This window comes from Anomaloglossus baeobatrachus, chromosome 11 (genome assembly GCF_048569485.1).
Source record: "Anomaloglossus baeobatrachus isolate aAnoBae1 chromosome 11, aAnoBae1.hap1, whole genome shotgun sequence".
Taxonomy (NCBI): domain Eukaryota; kingdom Metazoa; phylum Chordata; class Amphibia; order Anura; family Aromobatidae; genus Anomaloglossus; species Anomaloglossus baeobatrachus.
The window spans coordinates 144,771,142-144,798,846 of NC_134363.1; the positions used below are offsets into that span (position 1 = coordinate 144,771,142).

The following is a 27,705-nucleotide window of genomic DNA, read 5'->3' on the forward strand; positions in this document are numbered from 1 at the left end:
ATGTAACCATTAAACAGTCCAGGGGTAAGGATTCATCCTTTCCTCAGCCCGGACACAACAAACCCCAACAGAGCAGGAGGCAGTCGTGGTTTCGGTCTTTTCGAGGCTCGGGCAGGTCCCATTTTTCCTCGTCCAATGTGGACTCAAAAGGATCAGAGGAGCTCAGATTCTTGGCGGGCTCAGTCACGCCCAAAAAAGAGACAGTCTGAAAACCCGCTTCCAAGGCGGCTTCCTCATGACTTGCGGCCTCCTCTCTCCGCATCCTCGGTCGGTAGCAGGCTCACCCGCCTTGGCGATATTTAGCTGCCATAGGTCAATGACCGTTGGGTGTGAGACATTCTGTCTCACGGGTACAGGATAGAGCTCACTTCTCGTCCTCCAACTCGATTCTTCAGAACTTCTCCACCTCCCGGCCGAGCCGCTGCTCTTCTGCAAACAGGGTGCACTCTATAGGCAGAAAGAGTGATGACCCCCGTTCCTCTTCAGGAACAAGGTAACGGTTTTTACCCCAAATTATTTGCGGTGCCTATAAGAACGGGCCGTTCCGTCCCGTTCTGGATCTAAAACTGCTCAGCAAGCTCGTGGACACCAGGCGGTTCCGGATGGAATCCCTCCGCCATGTCATCGCCTCAATGTCCCAAGGAGATTTCCTAGCATCATTAGGCATCAAGGATGCTTATCCACACGTGCCGATTGATCCAGAGCACTAGCGTTTCTACGCTTCGTTATAGGAGACGAACACCTTCTGTTCGTAGCTCTACCTTCCGGCTAGCGACAGTCCCACTGGTCTTCGCCAAGGTCAGGGCAGCAGTAGTCACAGTCCTGCACTCTCAGGGTCACTCTGTGATCCCATATTTAGACGATCTACTTGTCAAGGCACTCTCTTAGGAAACATGCCGACACTGCCCGAACGTTGCGCTGGAGACTCTCTAGAGTTTTGGGTGGATCATCAACTTTTTGAAGTCAGATCCGACCCCGACCCTATCGCTAACATATCTAGGCATGGAGTTTCATACTCTCTCAGCGATAGTGAAGCTTCCGCTAGACAAACAGCATTCACTACGGGCTGCAATCTCTTCTTTAAGAACCAGTCGCACACATTGAGACGCCTCATGCACTTCCTACGTAAGATGGTAGCAATGGAGGCAGTTCTTTTCGCGCAGTTTCATCTGCGTCCACTACAATGTGACATTCTCCGCCAATGGGACGGGGAGTCGACCTCCCTCAACAGAGTCGTCTTTCTTTCTCAGGCGGCCAAGGAATCTCTACGGTGGTGGCTTCTTCCCACCTCATGGTCAAAAAGAAGGTCCTTCCTATCCCCATCCTGGGCGATAGTTACGACAGACGCGAGTCTATCAGGGTGGGGAGCAGTTTTTCTCCACCACAGCGCTCAGGGTACGTGGACTCAGCAAGAGTCCACCCTTCAGATCAATGTTCTTGAACACAGAGCAGTGTATCTTGCCCTACAAACCTTCCAACAGCAGCTGGACAGCAAGCAAATCCGACTTCAGTCGGACAACTCCACAGCGGTGGCATACATCAACCACCAAGGAAGAACGCGCAACCGGCAAGCCTTCCAGGAAGTCCGGCAGGTTCTGATGTGGGTGGAAGACACGGCATCCACCATATCCACAGTTCACATCCCAGGCGTGGAAAACTAGGAAGCTGACTTCCTAAGTCGCCGGGGTGTGGCCGAAAGGGTATGGTCTCTTCACCCGGACGGGTTTCAGGAGATCTGGCGCCGCTGACAGAGGCCGGACGTCGATCTAATGGCGTCACGGCACAACAACAATGTGCCAGCTTCATGGCACGGTTTCACAATCATCGAGCTCTGGCGGCAGACGCCTTAGTTCAGCATTGGTCGCAGTTCCAGCTACCTTATGTGCCACCTCTGGCATTGTTGCCCAGAGTGCTGCGCTAGATCAGGACCGACTGCGGCCGCGCCATCCTCGTCGCTACAGATTGGCCGAGGATGTTGTGGTTCCCGGTTCTGTGGTGCCTCACGGTAGGCTAACCGGGGGCACTACCAGACCAATCAGACTGGCTGTCTCAAGGGCCATTCTTCCATTTGAATTCTACGGCCCTCAACCTGATGGTGTGGCATTGAGTCCTGGAACCTAGTGTCGTCAGGATTACCTCAGGACGTGGTTGCCATCATGAGACAGGCTAGCATACCAACGTCCGCCAAGATTGACCACAGGACGTGGAAGATATTCTTATCTCGGTGCTCGGCGCAGGGTGTTTCTCCCTGGCCGGTTGCATCGTCTATGTTTCCTTCCTTCCTGCAATCTAGGTTGGAAAAAGGGTTGTCGCTCAGTTCCCTTTAGGGACAAGTCTCAGCGCTATCTGTATTTTTTCAGAAACGACTTCCTCAGGTACGCACGTTCCTACGGGGAGTTTGTCGTCTCAGCACTCCGTACAAGCGGCCGTTAGAGCCCTGGGATCTGAACAAGGTTCTAATTGCTCTCCAGATGCCGCCTTTCGAGCCTTTGAAAGAGGTCTCCCTTCCCGCTTTTCTCGGGAAGTGGCCTTCTAGTAACGGTCTCGTCTCTTAGGAGAGTTTCCGAGCTAGCAACACTCTCATACAAATCTCCCTTCCTGGTCCTTCACCAGGACAGGGTAGTTCTGCGTCCGATTCCGGAATTTCTCCCTAAGGTGGTATCCCACTTTCATATCAATCAGGATATCACCTCACCTTCTTTGTGTCCTCGTCCAGTCCATCAATTTCAGAAGGATTTGCATCTGTTGGTTCTGGTGAGAGCACTCAGGTTCTACTTCCCGCATGGCGCTCCTGCGCCACCCGGATGCACTCTTTGTCCTTGTCGCTGGTCGGCGTAAACAGTCGCAAGCTTCTGAATCCACCCTGGCTCGGGGGATCGAGGAACCAATTCTTGAAACCTACAGTTCTACTGGGCTTCTGGTTCTCTCAAGGCTGAAGGCCCATTCTACCAGAGCCGTGGGTGCATCCTGGGCATTACGGCACCAGGCTACGGCTCAGCAGGTGTGTCAGGCACCTACCTGATTGAGTCTGCATACTTTTACCAAGCATTTTCAGGTGCATACCTACGCTTCGGCAGACGCCAGCCTAGGTAGATAAGTCCTTCAGGCGGCGATTGCCCACCTGTAGGAAAGGGCTGTTTGACGGCCCTATCACGAGGTATTCTTTTACCCACCCAGGGACTGCTTTTGGACGTCCCAATTGTCTGGGTCTCCCAATTAGGAGCGAAAAAGAAGAAGGGAATTTTGTTTACTTACCGTAAATTCCTTTTCTTCTAGCTCCAATTGGGAGACCCAGCACCCGCCCTGTTTTCTCGGGGTTTTTCTGTTTTTTCGGGTACACATGTTGTTCATGTGGTATGGTTCAGTTCTCCGATGTTTCCTCGGATTGAATTGGTCTTTAAACCAGTTATTGGCTTTCCTCCTTCTTGCTTTGGCACTAAAACTGGTGAGCCAGTGATCCCACTGGGGGTGTATAGCCAGAAGGGGAGGGGCCTTACACTTTTAAGTGTAATACTTTGTGTGGCCTCCGGAGGCAATAGCTATACACCCAATTGTCTGGGTCTCCCAATTGGAGCTAGAAGAAAAGGAATTTACGGTAAGTAAACAAAATTCCCTTCTTTACATGAACTAAATAAGCAGGAATTTTTCCCCAACCTCTTTCCGTATTACCCACCTACCTCATTCTTCCCCTGGTTTCTCCCCTAATAAAATATTCTTACCCCTCCCATCCTTTCCTTTTCCCCTCATATAAAATAAAATTGTAAGCATTTATAGCATATGAAATGTATGTATTGAAAGTTTGAAGCCAATTCATTATGTAATAAATTATTGAAAATAAAACTGTTCCTTCTATTTTGTCATTTTTAAACCAATAAACAATTATAAGAATAGTAAATTAAACCTAACCCATCCAGCCCATTCATTACCTTATTATTCAATCTGCTAACCTACATACACATTCTAGACTACCCGATACGTTACAATCAGGCCACCTTCTAGTATCATATATTTTTGGTTGTTCTTTTAAGTCTTTTGTTGTAAACTTATTAAACTATCGTTTCCTTGTGTTTTTGTTAGGTTGACCCACCAAATGGGGGATGAAAAAGACACCTGGAAAGTAAAAACGCTGGATGAAATTTTGAAAGAAAAGAAGAGGAGGAAGGAGCAAGAAGAAAAATCAGAGTACAAACATCCAAAAAATGTAAGAAGCCTTGAAAAGTGATTGATGTTATATGGATTCTTGTCTTGACATCTCAATACTAAAGGCGCCCGCACACATTGGATAAATGTCGGCCAAATGTAGTGATTTCTGTGTGACTGGCTGACCATCTCATGTGTCCTGAGACTCTTCTTTACAGCAGATGTGGAGGGAAAGAAGAGTTGGGTGGCCTGAATTCAACATGATATTCAGTGTGTCCACCCATATCCTGTCCACCGCCATTAATTTGAGAACGGCGGCAGCTATAGGCATAGAAGTGGTGTCTAGGTATAGTAAAGTAACCATGCGCTACGCAATGAAACCACCTATAGCGCCACCTGGTGGAAAACAACGGAGTTAGCATTTTTATCTCGAAAACAGAACGAGATAGAGAAAAAAAGTGAATTACAAAGTTGTAGGGCATCATCAATTCAATACGAATCGACACCTTGCATACAGAAATGCTATGATTAGAACGTGTAAAACTCACAAGGCTGCGGACGTGAAGCGATACCTCATGGAGACCTTCCTACAAGCCATTGGGTATGGTGGCTGCGTGGAGTGGCCTCCACGCTCACCTGACCTGACCCCATTGGACTTCTTTCTGTGAGGTCACATCAAACAGCAGGTGTATGTGACCCCTCCACCAACATTGCAGGACCTACGACGACGTATCACAGATGCTTGTGCAAACGTGTCACCTACCTTATTGCACAACGTGTAGCAAGATACAGTATGCTGTGCAGAGTCCAGATGTGCATTGCGGCTGACGCTGGCCACTTTGAGCATCAAAGTTAAATGAGCGCCATATGTGTGACCAGCATTCAATGTTTTGGGGGGGTCATGGGTTTCATATCATAGCATTTCTGTATGCTAGGTGTCGATTCGTATTGAATTGATGATGCCTTGCAACTTTGTTATTCACGTTTTTTTTTCCTCTATCTCGTTCCGTTTTCTAGATAAAAATCCTAATTCCATTGTTTTCCACCAGGTGGCGCTATAGGTGGTTTCATTGCGTAGTGCATGGCTACTTTACTATACCTAGACACCACTTCTATGCCTATAGCTGCCGCCGTTCTCAAGTTAATGGCGGTGGACAGGATATGGGTGGACACACTGCATATTTCTCAAGGAAGATCAACCCCTGCCATAAGTATCTGGCAGTTGCTTACGCCCCATGTATGTGTAAAGGGATGTTAGGAGAGAGCTTTCAGGTAACAAGAGCTTGGCCAACAGGTATCTAATACGAAAAAACCAGCCTATGACAGATGTATATGCCATAATTGTCTAATAGATACCAGTCCAACCTTGCATAGCAGTGAATGGAGACACATGTACAGCCACCTCACCTGTCATTGCAGGTTGGGAATCAGTCAAAATAAGGGATGGTGGGATTCACTATTTTGGAGATTGATGCAGGTTACAGATGATCCTGTGCACATGTCATAAATGTTTGTCACAAGATAACCCCTTTAATTATGCCTTTCCCAAAAACAGGGCAGTTTAAACTTTTTCTCACGCCTTATTTTTTAGTTTGAACTTGGCTAAACTACCTAATGTAAGAATAGTTGCAAAAGTCTTTGTTTATTCGTTTCACTGCGGGAAACAGGAAACCGTGAGTGTATGCTGATGTCACTAGGCAATAAAATAAGCTGCTCCTCAACAGGGTACACCTACCGACTGATACAATGCTAATCGGTTTTAGCTTGGTGTCAGAAGGAGGCGTACACGTGGCTGCTCTCAGACCCGTTTCCACCAAATCTTTTTGTGTTATTAATCTTTTCCCTTTTTCTTTCAGATATAGCTTGTGACTTGGGCAAAAGGGTGTAATCGCTCACCCTGACTTCCCACCTTAGAGACCAAGAGAACAGTGTGGTCTGATCCACATTGTACCCTCTCTGGTCTGTCGGTCAGGACCCAACCCATCAAGAGTGTCTCGTGGCGGCTACCTGGCCCGATTATCTATCATAGTAAGACGGCTCTTGAGTTAAGATGGAGCCATCCCTAAAGATTACCTCCCAGGGCCCTTGGAACCGTCTCCCACTCTGTGAAGAAGAAATCAAGACATCTGAACAGGTACTTCCCTCCTTCCCTATCCATACGGAGTGTAGGGGTATCTGTCCTTGCCTGAGGCAACACAGTGCAGCATTTTTCCCTCCTTCAGCATCTCCTTCCAAGCGATTGTCAGATGGAGGTCTTGGCCTCACTGGTCTGCTCCTCCAACTTTTAAGCCCCGGCTTCTACGAGGCCTACTTCCTCTAGGCCTTGCTTCCCTTTGTCTTCCTAGTCGCCCTTTTCTATTTCACCCCCAGGTAATCAGGGTTCTCCTTTCTTTTGGCCACTCCGTCCAATCATAGCATGTGGGCTCCTTGTGCGTGCGTTCTTCCAGTCTCTTGCATGCGCCATCTTCTCTTGCCAGGAAGCCTCTCGCCCAGATGTCGCCTTGAACTCCTGCATCCTAATTCAGATAACAGGGGACCGCAACCACATTTTTTTCACAGATCAAGACCCTATCAGACCGTTTCCACTTCTTCAGGATCTGGGGTAGACTCTCTGTCCTTGCAGCACACAGGCTTCTTTGGACTCCTCCTCAGGGTTCTCTCCCCATCTCCCTATGCCTAATTCCAGGGAAACTCGCTCTTGTATTTCTCCTATTTTTCTGAACTTTACTTTTTCTTCCTGTAATAAAAACTACCTTCAAGTTAAAGCTCTGCTCCAATTGCAGTACTTCTCACAATGCAAGCTCCCCACAAACCCCTGATTGACCAGGATGTGAGTGCTCTCCCTTCTCCCTTGTGGGCCACTTCTATGTCGCAATCCTTTTTGACTACTCACAGAGGTTAATGCTTTCCGTCACGGCAAACCGCATAAGATGTCGAAGCAATGCACACCTTCCCGTTCTTCTTCTGGGTCTTTTTCTCCTTCCCCATCCTCCAGACTGACATGCGTCTCATGCTCTTTATTGCTAGATCCCCAAGCTGTACAGGGTTCTGATCCAGACTACGAGTTGCATTCTTATCTCGACTGCAACCAGGCCACCAATCTTCAAGATATGGTGGACAGCCTGATCCTTGCATTCAACCAGACTCTCCATGTCAGGGAAGAATATTTCCACATGCGGAGCTGTAGCCTTCAAGAACTTAAATCACCCCCTCAGGTGTTTTCCAATCTTAACGAGGTTAAGGGCATTTTATTAAAAGAATGGGGGTGCTCCAGAGAAGAAGGCAAATGGATATCCTGTATCTTTTTATTCCTAACCTCCTCGAGGTCAAGGCAGAGTCCCCAGTTGTTGATCCACTGTTATCTCGGTTAGCCACTATGATCTTAACGCATCCGGATGGTGCCTCTGTGACCCAAATGACAGGCACATTGAATCCCTGGAAAAAATCTGCCTTTGAGGAAACCAGCATATCACTCTGTCCAGTTTTCACCTTTGCCTGGGTCTCGAAATCTGTTTTTGCCTGGGAAAATCTTTTTCGGCAAGCTGATCCTGATGACCAATGCCAGTCTCCTCGAATGGGGCTTCCTGTTTTACTACTTCACAGTCCAGGAAACACTGGGACCCTTAAGACTCAGGGCCATTTATCTCTCCCTCCATCAATGGCAATACTGTCTGTCGCGCCGTCCTATTCGCATTCAGTCCGACAACGCCAAAGCCATGGCATACATCAATCTCTAAGGCAGAACCCAGGAACAAATCAAGAAATGCAGAAGTCTCTGGTATCCTCTCATGGTCCGAGCAGAGGATACCATCAGTTTCGGCGGTACACATTCCTGGCATGGACAGCTTGACTGCTGATTTCTTAAGCCGCGAATGCTTCTCTTCGACAGAATGGTCTTTGAATCCGGAGGTCTTCAATCAACTTAGCCACAGGTGGGGCATTCCCGACGTCGACCTGATGGCATCTAGGATAAATAGGAGAGGTTCTTCAGTTTGTCTCCATGTCCCGTGATCTCTTAGTGATCAGTGCCAATGCCCTTGTTCTGTGCTGTCAATTCAGCCTGCTGTATCTATTCTCACCTTTTATACCTGATTCCTCGGATCATTAAGAAGATCAAAGTAGGAAGTGTACCAGTCATCCTCATGGCACTAGACTGGTGCAGAGGAGCGTGGATGTCCCGTGAAAGCTCTCAGACCTTCTGTCCTATTGGTCTATCTTCCACCAGAATTCAAATTATTTCAGTTTAATGGCATGGCTGTTGTAGTTGCGGTCCTAAGAGACATAGGTTTCTGGCACCAGGTCATACTAATTATGATTAAGGCAAGAAAACCCTCCTCTTCCAGCGTCTATTACTGAACTTGGAAGGCCTTTTTTCACTGGTGCGAGGCCAAATGGGTATCTCTCAGATCCTGTGTGCTCCCTTCCCTACTGTCCTTTTTGCAGTTGGGCTTTAATGCAAGCCTGTCCTTTAGCTCCCTCAAGGGACAAGTTTTGGCTCTATCCATCCTGTTCCAGAGGAACCTAGCCTTCACCTCTCATGTCAAAAAGTTCATGCAGGGCGTCGTTCATTTGGTCCCACCATATCCCCCTGTGGACCCATGGTATCTCAATGTGGTTTTGGACATTCTTCAGGGTCCCCCCTTTGAGCCCATTTGACATGTTTCTTTTTCTCTCTTCTTCTGGAAAGTTGCATTTCTGGTGGCTATCAGGCGTGTCTCAAAGCTGGAGCACTCTCCTGTCATTCTCCTTTTATGGTGTTTCATCAGGACAAGATGGTTTTTCGACCGGTTCCTTCATTTTTTTCCTAGGGTGGTCCCTTCTTTTCACCTCAATGAGGGCATCATTCTTCAATCCTTCTTTCCATTCTTGAACCAACCTCTGGTAAAGTCGCTACATAAGTTGGATTTAGTCTGAGCATTAGGTCTGTATCTTCCCAGAACAGCGCCCTTTAGATGTTTGGTCTCCTTGTTTCTGATTCCAGAAGGTCTTCGTAGAGATCTCCCAGGTTCCAAGGCAACTATCGCCCGCTAGATTCCGTCTGCTATTTTGGAAGCATATCGGGCAAAGAACAGGCAGCCTCCATCCAGAGTCAAGGCTCACTCCAGCCTTGTAGTGGGGACTTCTTGGGCTGTACAGCTTTAAGCTTCCGTGTCATAGCTTTGTAAAGCTGCTACCTTGTCATCTGTTCATATATTCTCAAAATTCTATCGAGTACACACCTACGGCTCGGCTGATGCGAGCTTCAGTAGGAAAGTTCTGCAGGCGGCAGTAGCTCAGGTCTAGTCCTGATCCTGTCTTATTTAATTCTTGTTCCTTTTCCCACCCTTGGGACTGCTTTTGGACATCCCATGGTTTCCTGCGTACCACAATGAAGCAAATGAGTAAAGAGGATTTTGGGTACTCAACGTAAAATTCTTTGTCGAAGCGTCATTGGATTACAAAGCACCTTACCTTCTGTAATGTTTTTGTTGTTTTCAATTATGTTGTTCTCAGCTTCATTTTTGTTTTACTGTTGGTTTTTGCTGCTTTCTCACTAACTGATTAGCTTTGTGTCAGATGGTGGGTGTACCTTACTGAGGAGAAGCTAACCTTTATTGCATAGTTAGCTTTTTAGTGGTAGGAGCATACACTCATGGTTTTCTGTGTCCCCCCCCAATGAAGGATCAGAAAAAGGGAATTTACGGTGAGTACCCAAAATCCTCTTTTTGCCTTTTGGTTTCATAGTTTACCTTTTTTCTTCCCAGGCTGATGATTGTGAATCAAAGAGAGATTCATTAGAAGAAGGGGAGTTAAGAGATCACAGGATGGAGATTACTATTAGAAATTCCCCCTACAGACGTGAAGATTCAGTGGAAGACAGGTACAGACAAGTGCCCCTCTACATATACTGGCTTTTAAAAACTTAAATGAAAGTCATTTACAACTCTGGTAAAAATTAAGAGACCACAGTTTTATAAAAATTAACTTCTCTATAGAGTCCACCTCATTCTACTTGATGTGCTTCTGATTAGGTGATCACCTGAACCAAATCTTATTTAACGAGGGAAAGTATAAAAAAAAACCCTGCTGTGATCTTCACAATCCTCTTGCAATATGACAAGCTGGATGGCAAAACAAATGCTAGTAATATCCCAAAAGTAATGGGAATGAATAAATAACTTTTAACCATGTCAAAAGAGTTAAAAAGTTTTGAGTGAGGAAAAGAAGGGCTCAATTCTGGCTTTACTAGCAGAGGGATACAGTGAGCATCACGTTGCCTCCATCCTTAAAATTTCTAAGACGGCAGTCCATTACAAACAAGGTCAAGCAGCAGGTATTGGGGATACCAAAGCTACAGACCGGCAGAGGGCGAAAGCGACTCTCCACTGACCGAGATGACCGTCATCTTATTCGAATATCACTCAGCAACCGCAGGATGACATCAAGTGACCTACAAAAGGAATGGCAAATGGCAGCTGGGGTGAAGTGCACGGCAAGAACGGTTCGTAACAGGCTCCTAGAGGCAGGGCGCAAGTCATGTAAATCTAGAAAAAAGCCTTTTATCAATGAGAAGTAAAGGAGAGCCACGCTGACGTTTCCCAAAGACCATAAGGATTAGACCATAGAGGACTGGAGTAAGGTAATCTTCTCTGATGAGATTAATTTTTAGCTTTGCTCAACACCTGCTCGTCTAATGGTTAGACGGAGACCTGGAGAAGAATACAAGCCAAAGTATCTTGCACCCACTGTGAAATTTGGTGGAGGATCAGTGATGATCTGGAGCTGCTTCAGCAAGGCTGGAATTGGGCAGATTAAACTTTGAGAAGGACGTATGAATCAAGCCGCATACAAGGATATCCTGGAAAAACAGTTGCTTCCTTCTGCTCCGGCAATTTTCCCCAACTCTGCGGACTGTTTTTTTTCCAGCAGGACAATGCGCCATGCCACACAACTAGGTCAATCAATGTGTTAATGAGGGACCACCACATCAAAACCCTGTCATGGCCAGCCCAATCTCCAGACCTGAACCCCATTGAAAACCTCTGGAATGTAATCAAGAGGAAGATGGATAGTCATATAAGCCATCAAACAAAGAACTGCTTACATTTTTGCACCAGGAGTGGCATAAGGTCACCCAAAAGCAGTGTGAAAGACTGGTGGAAAGCAGCCAAGACGCATGAAAGCTGGGATTAAAAGTCGTGGTTATTCCACAAAATATTGATTTCTGAACTCTTCCTGAGCTAAAACATTATTAGTATTGTTGTTTCTAAATGATAGTGAACTTCTTTTCTTTGCATTATTTGAGGTCTGAAAGTACTGTGCATTGTTTTGTTACTTTGTCCATTTCTCATTTTCAGAAAATAAATCCAAAATTGATTGCTTGGAAATTCAGAGACGCTGTCAGTAGATTATATAATAAAAGAACCACTCGCATTTTCTTTATCGTTCCTATGGGAGACCCAGACATTGGGTGTATAGCTTCTGCCTCCGGAGGACACACAAAGTACTACACTAAAAAGTGTAGCTCCTCCCTCTGAGCATATACACCCCCTGGATAACCAGATCTAGCCAGTTCATTGCTTTGTGTTCAGGAGGCATACATCCACACATGCATTCTCATCTGATTTTTCATTTTTATAAAATTTTTGAAGAAAAGTGGGTCCAAGCCTGGACTTCCGGCATGTCCCTTCTCACCCCACTGTGTCGGCGGTGTTGTTAAGGTTGATTCCAAGGCTGGAGCCTTACATGCCGCGCTCCTTCACCATCCCTCGGGCTCTGGCTTGAAGTGGGAGCCAGCACGGTTCTCCTTGCCTTGCAAGAGGCCGGTCTCCATCCGCAGCCCTTCAGGATCCTGCTGGACGGAGCACTCATCCCCAGGGACTTGGAACCCTGCGTCTCAGCAAGCTAAGTACCTGAGATGTTTATATTCGGGGGCTCCCGGTACTTTATTATGGTGGGAGAGTGTGCTGTGTAACTTTTCTGACATTTCCGGCCGGTTCTCTGGTTGTCGCCTGAGAACCGCGCCGATGGTGCCTGCGCGCCGGCCGCATCGCTTAAATTTAGGCCCCGGCTTCGCCGGAGGCCTACTTTCGATTTCACTGCCCTTGCATGTCAATCATGCAGAGGGACAGTGCGGCTCTGCCCAGCGGCCGTTCGGCACAGGGGAGGGACACTCCTCTCTGAGTACATGTCCCCTCCCCTGTAAGTCTCCTTGGCCCTCCAGATCCCGCTCTCAGAGCAGGTCCCGCCCCCTCTCCTCGCTCCGGCGCCATTTTCTCAGCGTTTTTCTCTGGATCAGCGCTGGCTGCAGCATCCCTGCTAAGCTGCTTGGGGGTCCGGGCTGTGGGATCTGGAGGGCACACAAACGGTCTGGTAAGCCACAACCTCCGGTTGTGGACCTTCTTATATACTCTCTGGGGGTCATTCTGGCTCAGAGCCCCCACTTCAGCAGCATGTCTCACACGAGGAGCAAGGCTGCAAGGCTGTACTCAATATGCACTGCATGTAAGCTCGTGCTGCTTGAACCGAGCACATATCCACATTGTGATGCCTGCTCTAACCTGACAATTCCTCAGCCTGGAATCGCACCCACAGTGGTCCCTCCAGCTGCTCCGGCTCCGGTGGCTGAACCCCCGACTTGGGTAGAATCCTTCTCTAGGTCAATCTCCCAGTCTTTTGCCGACTCCATGGGACAGCTGTCCCGGACTTTGCTGAACATGCATCAGCTCCCTTCTCAGGGCTCCTCTGTTGCTAGGGCTCTCTCAGCGGAGCTCACAGAGGATTCTTCATCTGGTTCCAGACCCCGTCCTCCTAAAAGGAGACGCAGGGTCCCCTCTCCTTCCTCGTCCCGCGGCTCTGATTCAAGAGCTGACTCGCAGGACGAAGAGGGTGCCTTTACTGGGGGCTCGGAGGCTACCTCCATGTGCCCCATTGATCTGTCCGAAAGTGACTCAGATGTTAGTGATTTAATTGCGTCCATTAATTCTGTACTGGACCTCAATCCGCCAGTATCAGAGGAGCAACCCTCTCTGGCAGAAAAGAACCAGTTTACCTTGCCTAAGAGGACAAGGAGTGTGTTCTTTAACCACTCCAGTTTTCAGGCCACTGTGACCAAGCCTAGGGTCTGTCCTGACAAACGCTTCCCAAAGCGTGTTTCTGATGACCGTTTTCCCTTTCCACCTGAGGTGGTCAAGGAGTGGGCTCATTCACCAAAGGTAGACCCTCCGGTGTCTAGACTCTCAGCCCGGACCGTTGTATCAGTGGCTGATGGCACCTCTCTTAAGGATTCCACTGACCGCCAGGTTGACCTTCTGGCCAAATCTGTATATGAAGCGGCAGGGGCCTCGTTCTCCCCATCTTTTGCAGCAGTGTGGGCTCTCAAAGCCATCTCTGCTTCTCTAGAGGAGATGCATTCCCTCACCAGGGAATCTATGCCCGAAATGGTTGCCTTAACTTCCCAAGCTTCAGCTTTTTCATCCTATGCCATGTCTGCCATGCTGGAGGCTTCTCACCGCACTGCGGTGGCTTCGGCTAATTCCCTCGCTATCCGCAGGATCTTGTGGCTTCGAGAGTGGAAGGCAGATGCTGCTTCAAAGAAGTACCTTGCTGGGCTCCCTTTTGCTGGATCCAGGCTATTCGGTGAACAACTGGATGAAATTATTAAGGAAGCTACTAGCGGGAAGAGTACTTCCATGCCACAAACTAAAACCAGGAAACCTGCCCAGGGTAGGAACCAGTCGAAGTTTCGTTCCTTTCGTTCCTCCAACTGGTCATCCTCTAAGCCCTCGGCCTCATCCACTAACTCAGCCAAGGACCAAAAACCCAACTGGCGCACAAAGGCGCGTCCACAGAAGACCGCAGGAGCTGCTGCCACTAAGGCAGCCTCCTCTTGACTCTCTGGCCGCGCCAGCAACGTCCTTAGTCGGTGGCAGGCTCTCCCACTTTGGCGACGTGTGGTTTCAACACGTCTCCGATCAGTGGGTGTGGGATATCATCTCCCACGGCTACAGGATAGAATTCTCTTCCAGCCCGCCAAACAGATTTTTTCTGTCAACTCCCCCCTGCTCCAAGGCCGCCGCCTTCTCTCAGGCCGTGGCATCCTTGCAGGCCAACGGAGTAATTGTACCGGTTCCCGCCCGGGAACGGTTCAGAGGTTTCTACTCAAATCTCTTCCTAGTCCCCAAAAAGGACGGTTCCTTCCGGCCCATCCTAGATCTCAAGCTTCTCAACAAGCATGTTCAGGTGCGGCATTTTCGCATGGAGTCTCTGCGATCAGTCATTGCCTCAATGACCCAAGGAGATTTCCTGGCATCCATCGACATCAGAGATGCCTATCTGCATGTGCCAATTGCAGTTTCACACCAGCGTTGGCTACGTTTTGCAATCGGAGAGGAACATTTCCAATTCGTGGCTCTCCCCTTCGGGTTAGCTACGGCCCCTCGAGTATTCACCAAGGTCATGGCAGCAGTGGTTGCGGTTCTGCACCTCCAGGGGTTGGCAGTGATTCCTAACCTGGACGACCTTCTAGTCAAGGCTTCATCCAGCGCAGACTGTCAGTGGAGTGTCTCGCTCACTCTCGCCACTCTAGCCCAATTCGGGTGGCTTGTCAATCTGCCCAAATCCACTCTGACTCCGACCCAGAGGCTCACGTATCTAGGGATGCAGTTCGAGACTCTGCCGGCACTTGGGAAGTTGCCCTTAGTCAAACAGCAGTCCCTCCATCTGGCGATGCGCTCTCTGCTGAGGCCCCGCCGTCATTCCATCAGGCACCTAATGCAGGTGCTGGGTCAGATGGTGGCGTCAATGGAGGCTGTTCCCTTTGCCCAGTTCCATCTGCGTCCTCTGCAGCTGGACATTCTCCGCTGTTGGGACAAGCGGACTTCCTCCTTGCACAGGCTAGTGGCTCTGTCGCCACAGACCAGGGGCTCCCTTCAGTGGTGGCTTCGGCCCCTCTCTCTGTCTCAGGGACGCTCCTTCCTGGCCCCGTCCTGGGTGATCCTCACCACGGATGCCAGTCTATCCGGCTGGGGAGCGGTATGTCTCCACCACCGAGCACAGGGCACTTGGACTCCGTCCGAATCAGCCCTCTCGATCAATGTGCTGGAAACCAGAGCTGTGCTTCTAGCTCTCCTAGCCTTTCACCACCTTTTGGCGGGCAAGCACATCCGAGTCCAGTCAGACAACGCGACAGCGGTTGCCTACATCAATCACCAAGGCGGGACACGCAGCCGCCTGGCAATGTTGGAGGTTCAACGCATCCTTCAATGGACTGAGGACTCCAAGTCCACCATATCCGCAGTCCACATCCCAGGCGTGGAAAACTGGGAAGCAGATTATCTCAGCCGTCAAACCATGGACAGTGGCGAGTGGTCCCTGCATCCGGCAGTGTTTCAGTCAATCTGCCGCAAGTGGGGCACTCCGGAAGTGGATCTAATGGCATCCCGGCACAACAACAAGGTTCCGGTTTACGTGGCTCGCTCCCACGATCCTCAGGCCTTTGCAGCGGACGCTCTGGTTCAACATTGGTCCCAGTTTCGTCTGTCCTACGTGTTTGCCCCTCTAGCTCTCTTGCCCAGAGTTCTGCGCAAGATCAGAATGGAGGGCCGTCGGGTCATCCTCATTGCTCCGGACTGGCCCAGGCGAGCTTGGTACCCAGACCTGCTCCATCTGTCCGTAGAGGTGCCGTGGCATCTTCCGGACCGTCCAGACCTTCTCTCACAAGGTCCGTTTTTCCGCCAGAATTCTGCGGCTCTCAGATTGACGGCGTGGCTCTTGAGTCCTGGATCTTGACGGCTTCTGGTATTCCTCCTGAAGTCATCTCCACTATGACTCGGGCTCGGAAGTCTTCCTCGGCCAAAATCTATCACAGGACCTGGAGAATTTTCCTGTCCTGGTGTCGCTCTTCCGGCCATGCTCCTTGGCCTTTTTCCTTGCCGACCCTTCTGTCCTTTCTACAGTCCGGTCTGCAGCTAGGACTATCCCTCAATTCCCTCAAGGGACAAGTCTCGGCTCTGTCAGTGTTGTTCCAGCGGCGTATCGCCTGGCTGGCTCAGGTGCGCACCTTCATGCAGGGCGCGTCTCACATCATTCCGCCTTACCGGCGGCCCTTGGATCCCTGGGACCTCAATCTGGTCCTCACGGCCTTGCAGAATCCCCCCTTTGAGCCTCTTAGGGAGGTTTCTTTGTCTCGTCTTTCACAGAAAGTGGTCTTTCTAGTGGCCATAACTTCCCTCAGGAGAGTCTCTGATTTGGCTGCGCTCTCTTCGGAGTCACCTTTTTTGGTTTTTCATCAAGACAAGGTGGTTCTCCGTCCGACTCCGGACTTTCTCCCTAAGGTGGTTTCTCCTTTCCACCTTAACCAGGACATTTCCCTGCCTTCCTTTTGTCCGGCTCCTGTTCATCGCTTTGAAAAAGCGTTGCATACTCTGGATCTGGTGCGGGCGCTCCGGATCTATGTGTCTCGCACCGCTGTTCTTAGGCGGTGCACCTCTCTTTTTGTGCTAACCACAGGTGGGCGTAAGGGCCTCTCGGCTTCTAAGCCGACCTTAGCTCGTTGGATTAGGTCGGCCATTTCCGATGCCTACCAGTGTACTCAGATGCCTCCCACGCCGGGGATCAAGGCACACTCGACCAGAGCTGTCGGTGACTCTTGGGCTTTCAGGCACCAGGCTACGGCTCAGCAGGTCTGTCAGGCTGCCACTTGGACTAGCCTGCCTACCTTTTCAAAGCACTACCAAGTGCATGCTCATGCTTCGGCAGATGCGAGCTTGGGCAGACGCATCCTTCAGGCGGCTGTCGCCCATTTGTGAAGTTAGGCTCCGCCTACTTCTCAGTCTTCTGTTTATTCCCACCCATGGACTGCTTTGAGACGTCCCAATGTCTGTGTCTCCCATAGGAACGATAAAGAAAAAGAGAATTTTGTTTACTTACCATAAATTCTTTTTTTTATAGTTCCGTATTGGGAGACCCAGCACCCTCCCTGTTGCCTGTTGGCAGTTTCTTGTTCCGCGTGTTATCACCGGCTGTTGTCGTAGACAGAGGCTCCGGTTGTTCTGGTTCTTGCTCTGTCTTTTCTTGTGGGTGGCTATTCTCCTTCAGCTTTTGCACTAAACTGGCTAGATCTGGTTATCCAGGGGGTGTATATGCTCAGAGGGAGTAGCTACACTTTTTAGTGTAGTACTTTGTGTGTCCTCCGGAGGCAGAAGCTATACACCCAATGTCTGGGTCTCCCAATACGGAACTATAAGAAAAAGAATTTACGGTAAGTAATTAAAATTCTCTTTTTACTGAAAAATATAAAGAGAAAAATCAGAAAAACTGAAAATATTGCAGTGGTCTCTTAAATTTTGCTATATATATATATATACTAGAAGGTGGCCCGATTCTACGCATCGGGCATTCTAGAATTTACGTTTCTCTATCGTTTCATTGGGGGACACAGGACCATGGGTTATGCTGCTGTCACTAGGAGGCTGACACTAAGTAAACCTAAAAAAGTTAGCTCCTCCCTAGCAGCATACACCCCGAGCCGGAGGCGGGCTCAGATCAGTTTTTAGCTTAGTGTCGTAGGAGGCTGATGTGGGCCGTCTCGGCCCCCCTCAGCCATGTATTTTTTTGCGCTTTTTTTTCTTTTATTTCGGCGCCGCTCATCACTCTCATACCTGTCGTCTTCTTCTCTGCAGGTATTCGCTTCACTCATTCTCCGCAGCCCCGTGGGTACCGCTCCCCAGGGTCGCAGGGGCTTGAGACGTCGGGGCCCTCTCCCCCGCCCGTCCCCGTGGTACCACTCCCGGGGGTGCGCGTGTGGGCAGGTTGTTTTGTGGGCACCCCTGATTCGCCCTGAGGTATCACCCCAAAGGGCGTACAGGGGAGTACAGCAGGGATGGATCCTCCGCAGCGTGTGTGATAGGGGGCTGTCTACCCCCATCATGATGTCCACTACCCTGCCTCAGCACGCTCTCCCCCGGAGCCTTCCTGGACGAGCAGCGCTGTTCACAGGCAGGGCAGGGAGCCCTGCCTGCACCGCATCCATCGCTGAGCCGGCGCCGCCGATTGCAGGTAGGACCGACTTCCCTGCTCTTTCCCCCTGCCCTCTCCATAAATTTAGTCCCCGGTCTCGGCCTAGTCGCTCCTGCGTCCTAGCCACGCCCCCCTGCAGCGCTATTGGCCGCCGGTCGTCTCCCTCTGTACCTCCCACTGCTCTGCCTCCTGGCTGATGGTGGGGGCTGTAAATCCTCCTGGCTTTTCGCGCCGGAATCCTGCTCCTCCCCCAGCCTCCTCCAGCGTCCCCTCTCCATTTTAGCCTGCCTCTGGTCCCCTGAGGCTGCAGCGCGCTGGCGTTCTGAGTTTTCTGGCCAGCTCATTCCTGGACTCCACTTCTGGACTGGTGGGCAGCACGCAGGACCTGGGTAAGCTCTGCTCCTAAGGAGTAGCCCTCACTAGGTAGCATTCTCTGAGTTTAGGGACGAGTTAACCCTCTCCTGTCTCCTTCCTAGCAGCCACCAGGGAGAGTACCTGTTTGCACCATGCCTAAGGCTAAGCCCACCCAATCCAAGCAGGCCCCCTTTGCACTATTTTTTGCATGCTCCTCCTGCAGCTCCAAATTTTCCCAGGGTCAGGACGCCCCACTATGCTCCGTCTGTTCTACAGACGCGCAGCCTCCGCAGAACTCCGCGGCCGACGTTTCTGATACCGCAGACGCCACAGCGCCATATGCTGCAGGGCCCTGCGTCCCGCCCCCCCCCCGACTGGCTAGCGTCCCTGTCCCAGTCCGTAGATTCCCTCTCTGAGGCTTCTCGGACCATCGCGCAAGCTCTACGCCTGCTGCCGACGCTCGCCCAGATTCCCGCAGACCCGGCGCAATTGCCTCCGGAGCAGGTGAGCCCCGTTGCAGGGTCCTCCTCTGCTGCTCAGAAACGGACCCGCCAGGTCTCGTCCTCAGACTCTTCCCAGGTTTCACCTTCATCCCCAGGTCCAGACCGTCAGTCCTCCAGGGAGGCTTCTGACTGCTCCGAGGATGATTCCGATGCGGTACCCCTGCAGGACTCAGAGCAGGCGGCCGATATCCGGCACATGGTAAATAGCTTGATAGAAGCAGTAAACCAGACCTTGAAGGTACAGGTGGACCCAGTCTCCTCCCAGAGCACCCAGATCTCCTTTAAGCGGGTGAAGCGGGCCCAGAACACATTCAGCGGACATCCAGAATTCGCTGAGTTGCTGCGCAGCCACAGGCAACAGCCGGACAGGGTATTTACCAGCGGTAAGTCCATCGATTTGCATTATCCCTTTCCTGAGGGTCTTAGAAAGGATTGGGCAGGTTCCCCTGTGGTCGACCCCCCCCAATCTCCCGCCTGTCTTCTCACACAGTCCTTCCACTCACTAACGGTACGTCTCTCAAAGACCCTACGGACCGTACTATTGACAGGTTGGCCCGTTCCGCCTTCGAGGCAGCGGGCTCATCCCTCTCTCCGGCCTTCGCCTCGGTTTGGGTTGCGAAGGCCCTGATGTCCTGGGCGGACACGCTACGCTGCGGTCTCCGCGCCATTCCTGCCAATCCGGACCTGGTTCCCATCGCCTCGCAGATTTCCCTCGCGGGTGAGTACTTGCTCAATGCAGCCCTGGCGTCTGCAAGTTGCGCGACCCAGGCCGCCAGCAACAATGTGGCCATCCGTCGAGCCCTTTGGCTCCGGTCCTGGAACGCGGATGCGGCCTCTAAGAAGTCACTAACTTCTCTGCCCTTCCTAGGGGAGCGTCTCTTCGGAGATAGGCTGGACCAGCTGATCTCCGATGCAACGGGAGGGAAGAGTACATCTCTCCCCCAATTGCGTCCCAAGCGCTTCCAGAATCGGCGCTCCACCGCTCGTTTCCGGCCCTTTCGCAGCTTCAGCTCCAATCCCCAGCCGCGGAAAAGCTGCTCTCCTCCGAGAGACAGGAAGACCCCGTCATTCAAGACCAATCCCGCCTGGCGTTCACGCCCCCGCCAGTCCACGAGATCCTCTTCCAGTTACCGCCGTCGTTCATCCAAGTGACTCGCGGTCGGCGCGCAACAGCGCCAGACTTGTGGGAGGGCGTCTGTCTCGTTTTCAGCATGTGTGGATCCCCCTGACCACCGATGCCTGGGTCAGAGAGATCATCACATCAGGCTACAAAATAGAATTCGAGGCAAAGCCACCGAGACGTTTTTTCCTATCTCGCCCTCCCGAGTCTACCGCGCGGGCTCGCGCGTTCTTTCACTCCATAGACTCCCTCCTCCGAACCGGAGTCGTGGTACCAGTCCCTCCCGCAGAGCGTTTCAAGGGGTTCTATTCCAACCTTTTCGTGGTCCCCAAAAAGGACGGCTCTGTCCGTCCCGTCCTCGACCTAAAGCTTCTGAACAGGTCGGTGAGACCTCGGCCGTTTCGAATGGAGTCACTCCGGTCCGTCATCGCGTCCATGGAGGTAGGCGAATTCCTGGCATCGCTGGATATTCAAGACTCCTATCGTCACGTCCCGATAGCCACCTCTCACCAACAGTTCCTCCGCTTTGCGATAGCGGAAGATCACTTCCAGTTCACGGCTCTTCCCTTCGGCCTCGCATCCGCACCCAGGGTCTTTACGAAGATCATGGCTGCTGCCATGTCCGTCCTGCATGCCAGGGGTGTCATGGTCATCCCGTACTTGGACGATATGTTGATAAAGGGCTCTTCCTTCGAGGACTGTCGTCTTGGGGTTCAGGTCACAATCGACACCCTTTCACGGTTAGGGTGGCTGATAAATCGGAAGAAGTCCTCTCTGATCCCGGCCCGTCGGATCACCTTTTTAGGCATGGTATTCGATACCATCCAAGGGCGAGTTTTCCTCACACAGGAGAAGATCTCCTCCCTACAACGAGGACTCCGCGCTCTCCGGCGTCAGCGCCAAGTGTCCATCAGGTTCGGCATGCGAGTCCTCGGTCGTATGGTGGCGGCGATGGAAGCGGTACCCTTTGCACAGTTCCATCTCCGACCTCTCCAGCTGGCCTTGCTGAAGAAGTGGGACAGATCTCCCTTTTCTCTGGACCGCAGGTTTCATCTTTCGCCGGAGACCCGCCACTCCCTCCGTTGGTGGCTCAATCAGCGCAACCTCGCATCAGGGAGGTCTTTCCTCCCGCTCCACTGGAAGATAGTGACCACCGACGCCAGTCTCCAGGGCTGGGGAGCAGTGTTTCGACATCACACAGCGCAGGGCCGATGGTCACCGAGAGAGAGTTGCCTCCAGATCAACATTTTGGAGATAAGAGCCATCCGGCTAGCCTTGCAGCAGTTTCGGCACCTCGTACAGGGTTGCCCGGTCAGGATCCAGTCGGACAATGCGACGGCGGTGGCGTACATCAACCACCAAGGCGGCACAAGAAGTGTCGGGGCGATGCGAGAAGTGAAGAAGATCTTGCACTGGGCCGAGTGTCATCACTCCCTGATCTCAGCGGTACACATCCCAGGCGTGGACAATTGGGCGGCGGACTTCCTCAGCAGGGAAGGCCTCGCCTCAGGAGAATGGTCCCTCAACCGGGAAGTCTTCAACCAGATCTGCGACAGATGGGGAGTTCCGGACGTGGACCTAATGGCCTCCCGGTTCAACCGTCAGGTTCCGCACTTTGTAGCACGGTGCCGCGACCGCTTGGCTTTAGGAGGCGACGCCCTCACCCTGTCATGGAGCCAGTTCAGTCTCCCGTACATCTTCCCTCCGCTCCCTCTAATTCCGAGGGTCCTCAAGAAGATCAAGGCGGAAGGGATACCGGTCATCCTAGTGGCTCCGGACTGGCCCAGGCGAGCATGGTTCGCGGAACTAACTCAGCTCCTCGCAGACGCTCCGTGGCGCCTTCCAGACCGTCCAGATCTCCTGCAGCAGGGGCCTCTCTTCCATCAGAACTCACGGGTCCTAAATTTGACGGCCTGGCCATTGAATCCTGGGTTCTAGCTAAGGCTGGTTTTTCCTCAAGAGTGATTCAGACAATGATTAGGGCCAGGAAGCCATCTTCATCAAAGATTCACCACCGCACGTGGAAGGTTTTCTTCAGGTGGTGTGAAGAGCAGAATATTTCTTCTCTCGCCTTCTCCCTTCCTTCCCTATTGGCATTCTTGCAGTCAGGCCTAGATGCGGGTCTCTCGCTCGCAACACTAAAGGGCCAGATATCGGCGTTATCAATCCTGTTTCAGAAGCCACTGGCCGCTCGTTCACAGGTTAAGACCTTCATCCAGGGAGTTGCCCACCTGGCACCGCCGTACCGGCGGCCTCTAGAACCGTGGGACCTTAATCTAGTCCTAGGGCACTTCAGGGCTCCCCATTCGAGCCCTTGCGAGAATCTTCCCTTTCTCACCTGTCATGGAAGGTGGTGTTTCTTGTTGCCATCACTTCTATTCGCAGGACGTCAGAGCTGGCAGCTCTCTCTTGTCGTTCCCCCTTTTTGATTTTTCACCAGGACAAAGCGGTTCTCCGGCCAGATCCCGCTTTTCTCCCAAAGGTGGTCTCCCCGTTCCATCTTAACGAGGAAATCGTCCTTCCGTCCTTCTGTCCTGGCCCCTCTCACAGCTTGGAGAGGTCCTTGCACACCCTGGACCTAGTGCGTGCACTTAGAATTTATGTCTCCAGAACCGCGCCGTTCCGTAAGTCAGATGGTCTGTTTGTTCTCCCTTCTGGTCCCAAGAAGGGTCAATCGGCATCCAAGGCCACAATTGCCAGATGGATCCGTTCCGCCATATCAGAGGCCTATCGGATTCGGGACAAGTCTCCGCCGCGGGGGGTAAAGGCGCACTCTACCCGCGCAGTGGGAGCCTCTTGGGCGATTAGGCATCAGGCGTCGGCCGACCAGGTCTGCAAGGCCGCCACCTGGTCTAGCCTGCACACCTTTACTAGGTTCTACCAGGTTCACACCCAAGCATCGGCAGATGCTATTTTTGGGAGAAAGGTCTTGCAGGCAGCAGTTGCACACCTGTAATAGGGTGGCAGCATTCAATTATAGTGCAAGCCCGCCGAGGGAGGTTGTTGTTTTTCTTCCTCTGCGGGTTTTTCGGTATTCCCACCCAGGGACTGCTTTTGGACGTCCCATGGTCCTGTGTCCCCCAATGAAACGATAGAGAAAGTAGGATTTTTGTGTACTCACCGTAAAATCTCTTTCTCTGAGTCTTCATTGGGGGACACAGCACCCACCCTGCTTGGTTTTTTTTGGTTGATTCAATTGCATTTGCCGGCTATTTTTTCAGTGGTCTTATGTTCATAGACCTCTTGTTTGCACGGCTGCATTGTTTTAGTTACAACTTGTGTTTATGTATGGTGATTCTGGTACTCCTCCTACTGCTTGTGCACCAACTGATCTGAGCCCGCCTCCGGCTCGGGGTGTATGCTGCTAGGGAGGAGCTAACTTTTTTATGTTTACTTAGTGTCAGCCTCCTAGTGACAGCAGCATAACCCATGGTCCTGTGTCCCCCAATGAAGACTCAGAGAAAGAGATTTTACGGTGAGTACACAAAAATCCTACTATTGTGTAGTTCATGTATGATTTTTGTTTTTATATATATATATATATATATATATATATATATATATATATATATATATATATATATATATATATATATATATATATGTTGTGTGTAGTTACCAAGTGTTTGTGTAGGGGCTGTACATGTTCTGGATGTTGTCTGGGTGTGACGGGGGGTGAGAGCGGTGTTGTATGTGTGTTGCGTTGTGTGTGTGTGTGTTGCGCGGATTGTGTGTGTGGTGTGTTTTGGGGGGAGGTATGTTTTGTGCAATGTGTGTGTTGTGCGGTATGTGCGTATATTTGTGTGTGTCGCGGTGTTTGTGTGTTGGGTGTTGTGTGTGTGCAGCGTTGTCTGTGTGTGGGTGTCTGTGTAGGGCAGTTGTTTGTGGTTCCCAGTGTGTGTGTATGTGGTGTGTTGTGCAGTGCGCGCGCGTGTGTGTGTGTGTTGGGGGGAGGTGTGCACTTCCCATCGTGCTCCATCCCCCATGCAGCGCACTCCCCATCGTGCTCCATCCCCCATGCAGCGCACTCCCCATCGTGCTCCATCCCCTATGCTGCGCACCCCCCATCTTGCTCCATCTCCCATGCTGCGCACTCCCAAACGTGCTCCATCCGCCATGCTGCGCACTCCCAAACGTGCTCCATCCACCATGCTGCGCACTCCCAAACGTGCTCCATCCACCATGCTGCGCACTCCCAAACGTGCTCCATCCGCCATACTCCGCACTCCCCATCGTGCTCCATCCCCCATGCAGCGCACTCCCCATCGTGCTCCATCTCCCATGCTGCGCACTCCCAAACGTGCTCCATCCGCCATGCTGCGCACTCCCAAACGTGCTCCATCCGCCATGCTGCGCACTCCCAAACGTGCTCCATCCGCCATGCTGCGCACTCCCAAACGTGCTCCATCCGCCATGCTGCGCACTCCCAAACGTGCTCCATCCGCCATGCTGCGCACTCCCAAACGTGCTCCATCCGCCATGCTGCGCACTCCCAAACGTGCTCCATCCGCCATGCTGCGCACTCCCAAACGTGGTCCATCCGCCATGCTGCGCACTCCCAAACGTGCTCCATCCCCCATGCTGCGCACCCCCCATGCTGCACTAGCATCAGCCTCTCTACCCGCAGCATCAGCCTCTCTGCCCGCAGCATCAACCTCTCTCCTCCCTGCATCAGCCTCTCTACCCGCAGCATCATTCTCTCTCCTCTCAGCATCAGCCTCTCTGTCCTCAGCATCAGCCTCTCTGTCCTCAGCATCAGCCTCTCTGTCCCCAGCATCAGCCTCTCTGTCCCCAGCATCAACCTCTCTGTCCCCAGCATCAGCCCCTCTGTCCCCAGCATCAGCCTCTCTGTCCCCAGCATCAGCCTCTCTGTCCCCAGCATCAGCCTCTCTGTCCCCAGCATCAGCCTCTCTGTCCCCAGCATCAGCCTCTCTGTCCCCAGCATCAGCCTCTCTGTCCCCAGCATCAGCCTCTCTGTCCCCAGCATCAGCCTCTCTGTCCCCAGCATCAGCCTCTCTGTCCCCAGCATCAGCCTCTCTGTCCCCAGCATCAGCCTCTCTCCTCCCAGCATCAGCCTCTCTCCTCCCAGCATCAGCCTCTCTCTTCCCAGCATCAGCCTCTCTCCTCCCAGCATCAGCCTCTCTCCTCCCAGCATCAGCCTCTCTCCTCCCAGCATCAGCCTCTCTCCTCCCAGCATCAGCCTCTCTCCTCCCAGCATCAGCCTCTCTCCTCCCAGCATCAGCCTCTCTCCTCCCAGCATCAGCCTCTCTCCTCCCAGCATCAGCCTCAGCCTCCCCCAGCATCAGCCTCTCTCCTCCCAGCATCAGCCTCTCTCCTCCCAGCATCAGCCTCTCTCCTCCCAGCATCAGCCTCTCTCCTCCCAGCATCAGCCTCTCTCCTCCCAGCATCAGCCTCTCTCCTCCCAGCATCAGCCTCTCTCCTCCCAGCATCAGCCTCTCTCCTCCCAGCATCAGCCTCTCTCCTCCCAGCATCAGCCTCTCTCCTCCCAGCATCAGCCTCTCTCCTCCCAGCATCAGCCTCTCTCCTCCCAGCATCAGCCTCTCTCCTCCCAGCATCAGCCTCTCTCCTCCCAGCATCAGCCTTTTCTGTCCCCAGCATCAGCCTCTCTCCTCCCAGCCTACCCCAGCCTCAGCCTCCGCCAGCATCAGCCTCTCTCCTCCCAGCATCAGCCTCTCTCCTCCCAGCATCAGCCTCTCTCCTCCCAGCCTCCCCCAGCCTCAGCCTCCCCCAGCATCAGCCTCTCTCCTCCCAGCATCAGCCTCTCTCCTCCCAGCCTACCCCAGCCTCAGCCTCCCCCAGCATCAGCCTCTCTCCTCCCAGCATCAGCCTTTTCTGTCCCCAGCATCAGCCTCTCTCCTCCCAGCCTACCCCAGCCTCAGCCTCCCCCAGCATCAGCCTCTCTTCTCTCAGCCTCCCCATCCCAGCCTTCCCCAGGATCAGCCGCTCTCCTCCCAGCCTCCTCTAGCACGCCGTGCTCCTCTGCCGACACTCACAGATCCGATCGCATACACTCACACACACACACACACACACACACACACACACACGATCGCATACACTCACACACACCCGATCGCATACACTCACACACACCCGATCGCATACACTCACACACACCCGATCGCATACACTCACACACCCCCGATCGCATACACTCACACACCCCCGATCGCATACACTCACACACACCCGATCGCATACACTCACGCACACACACATTGACGATATTGCACATACGCGCTCACACTCACAACAATCGGAGATACCACATGCTTCTGGCCATGTGATCCTCCGGCAGATTCTGGAAGCTCACAGTACAGTATCGCCGCCGAGAAGCAAGCGATATCCCAGGATGTTGTGAGTGTGTGGATGCGATGTGATGTGTGTGTGAGGTGTGTGTGTGTATGTGTGTGTGTGTGCTGTTATGTGTGTGCGTGTGTGTATGTTCCGCCGCTGCAGGACCTTGATGCGCTGGTAACTATGCTACCATGGTTACCAGCGTATCTCGTCCCCCGCTCGCACGGGAGCCCACACCAGCATACGGCGGCAACCCCAGCAATGCGAGGGTATGTGTCGGCTGGGTTGGCGGCGTACGCTGATGTGGGCTCCCGGGGGTACAGTACTCACCTGGGAGTCGTGGCTCCGTGACCGTGTTGGTTCGGGGAATGCGTGGGTGGGGCGGGGACAGAGCTAGCGTGCATTGCGTGAGGGGGGCGGGGCGTGGCCGAGTTGCCAATGCCTGCAGGGTGCCGGGGCGAGAGGCCAATCTGTGGGGGGGGCGGAGCCTGGTCGAGCGGCCGGCCAATCCGTGTGGGGGCGCAGCCTGGGCGAGTGGCCAATCCGTGCGGGGGGGCGGGGCCATGGCGAGCCCAGCGGCCAATCAGCTTTGTGTCACCGTAAGGACACAATTTTGGAGCAAGACAGACAGACAGACAGAATAAGGCAATTATATATATATATAATATATATATATATATATATATATATTTATTTATTATTTATATTTACTTTACACCTACACACGCCTGTTGAGTCTTTGGCTTTCTGAACTTTTTTGTTTTTATGGTAACGAATGTTACATCACATGAAAGCCTTATGTCTAATATATGCTTTTAAAATTTTGTGTTTGCTTATGGCAACAGTGTTCTACGACCGCAGGAAAACAAAATGGTGGAGTCTAATACGATATTCCTAGCAACTGAGAGCAGAGGAGTGATAAAATTGTTTTGCAAGGAAAGTCCGCAAAGGATATTCATGGTGATATGTCGCAGACATTGGGGGATCAATACCCTTCATATTTCACATTTAAGAACTGGGTTGCCAAATTTAAAATGGGCCACTTCAGCACCAATGATGAGGAACGTCCTGGACGACCGAGAGTGGCGGTTGTTCCGGAAATTCTCGATGCTGTGCACAACCTCATACTGGAGAATAGACGATTTTCAGCTAAAGCAATAGCAGATATCATGGGGATTTCCCGTGAACGTTTTTGTGTCATTATCCATGAACATTTGGACATGAGGAAGCGATCTGCAAAGTGGGTCCCCAAATGTTTGACAACAGATCAGA

The 27,705-nt window shown here is 51.9% G+C and overlaps 1 protein-coding gene across 3 annotated transcripts in view; it reads left to right on the forward strand.

Moving 5' to 3' along the window:
• The window catches only part of LOC142256258 (cyclin-dependent kinase 11B-like), a 157,407-nt gene that overhangs the window by 19,481 nt on the left and 110,221 nt on the right, over positions 1-27,705 (forward strand). For all 3 annotated transcript variants that reach the window (XM_075327837.1, XM_075327838.1, XM_075327839.1), the window contains exons 2-3: positions 4,078-4,201; positions 9,885-10,000. In XM_075327837.1, coding sequence (XP_075183952.1) covers positions 4,091-4,201; positions 9,885-10,000 — 227 coding nt within the window. In that variant the 5' untranslated portion in view covers positions 4,078-4,090. The remainder of the gene's footprint in view (positions 1-4,077; positions 4,202-9,884; positions 10,001-27,705) is intronic.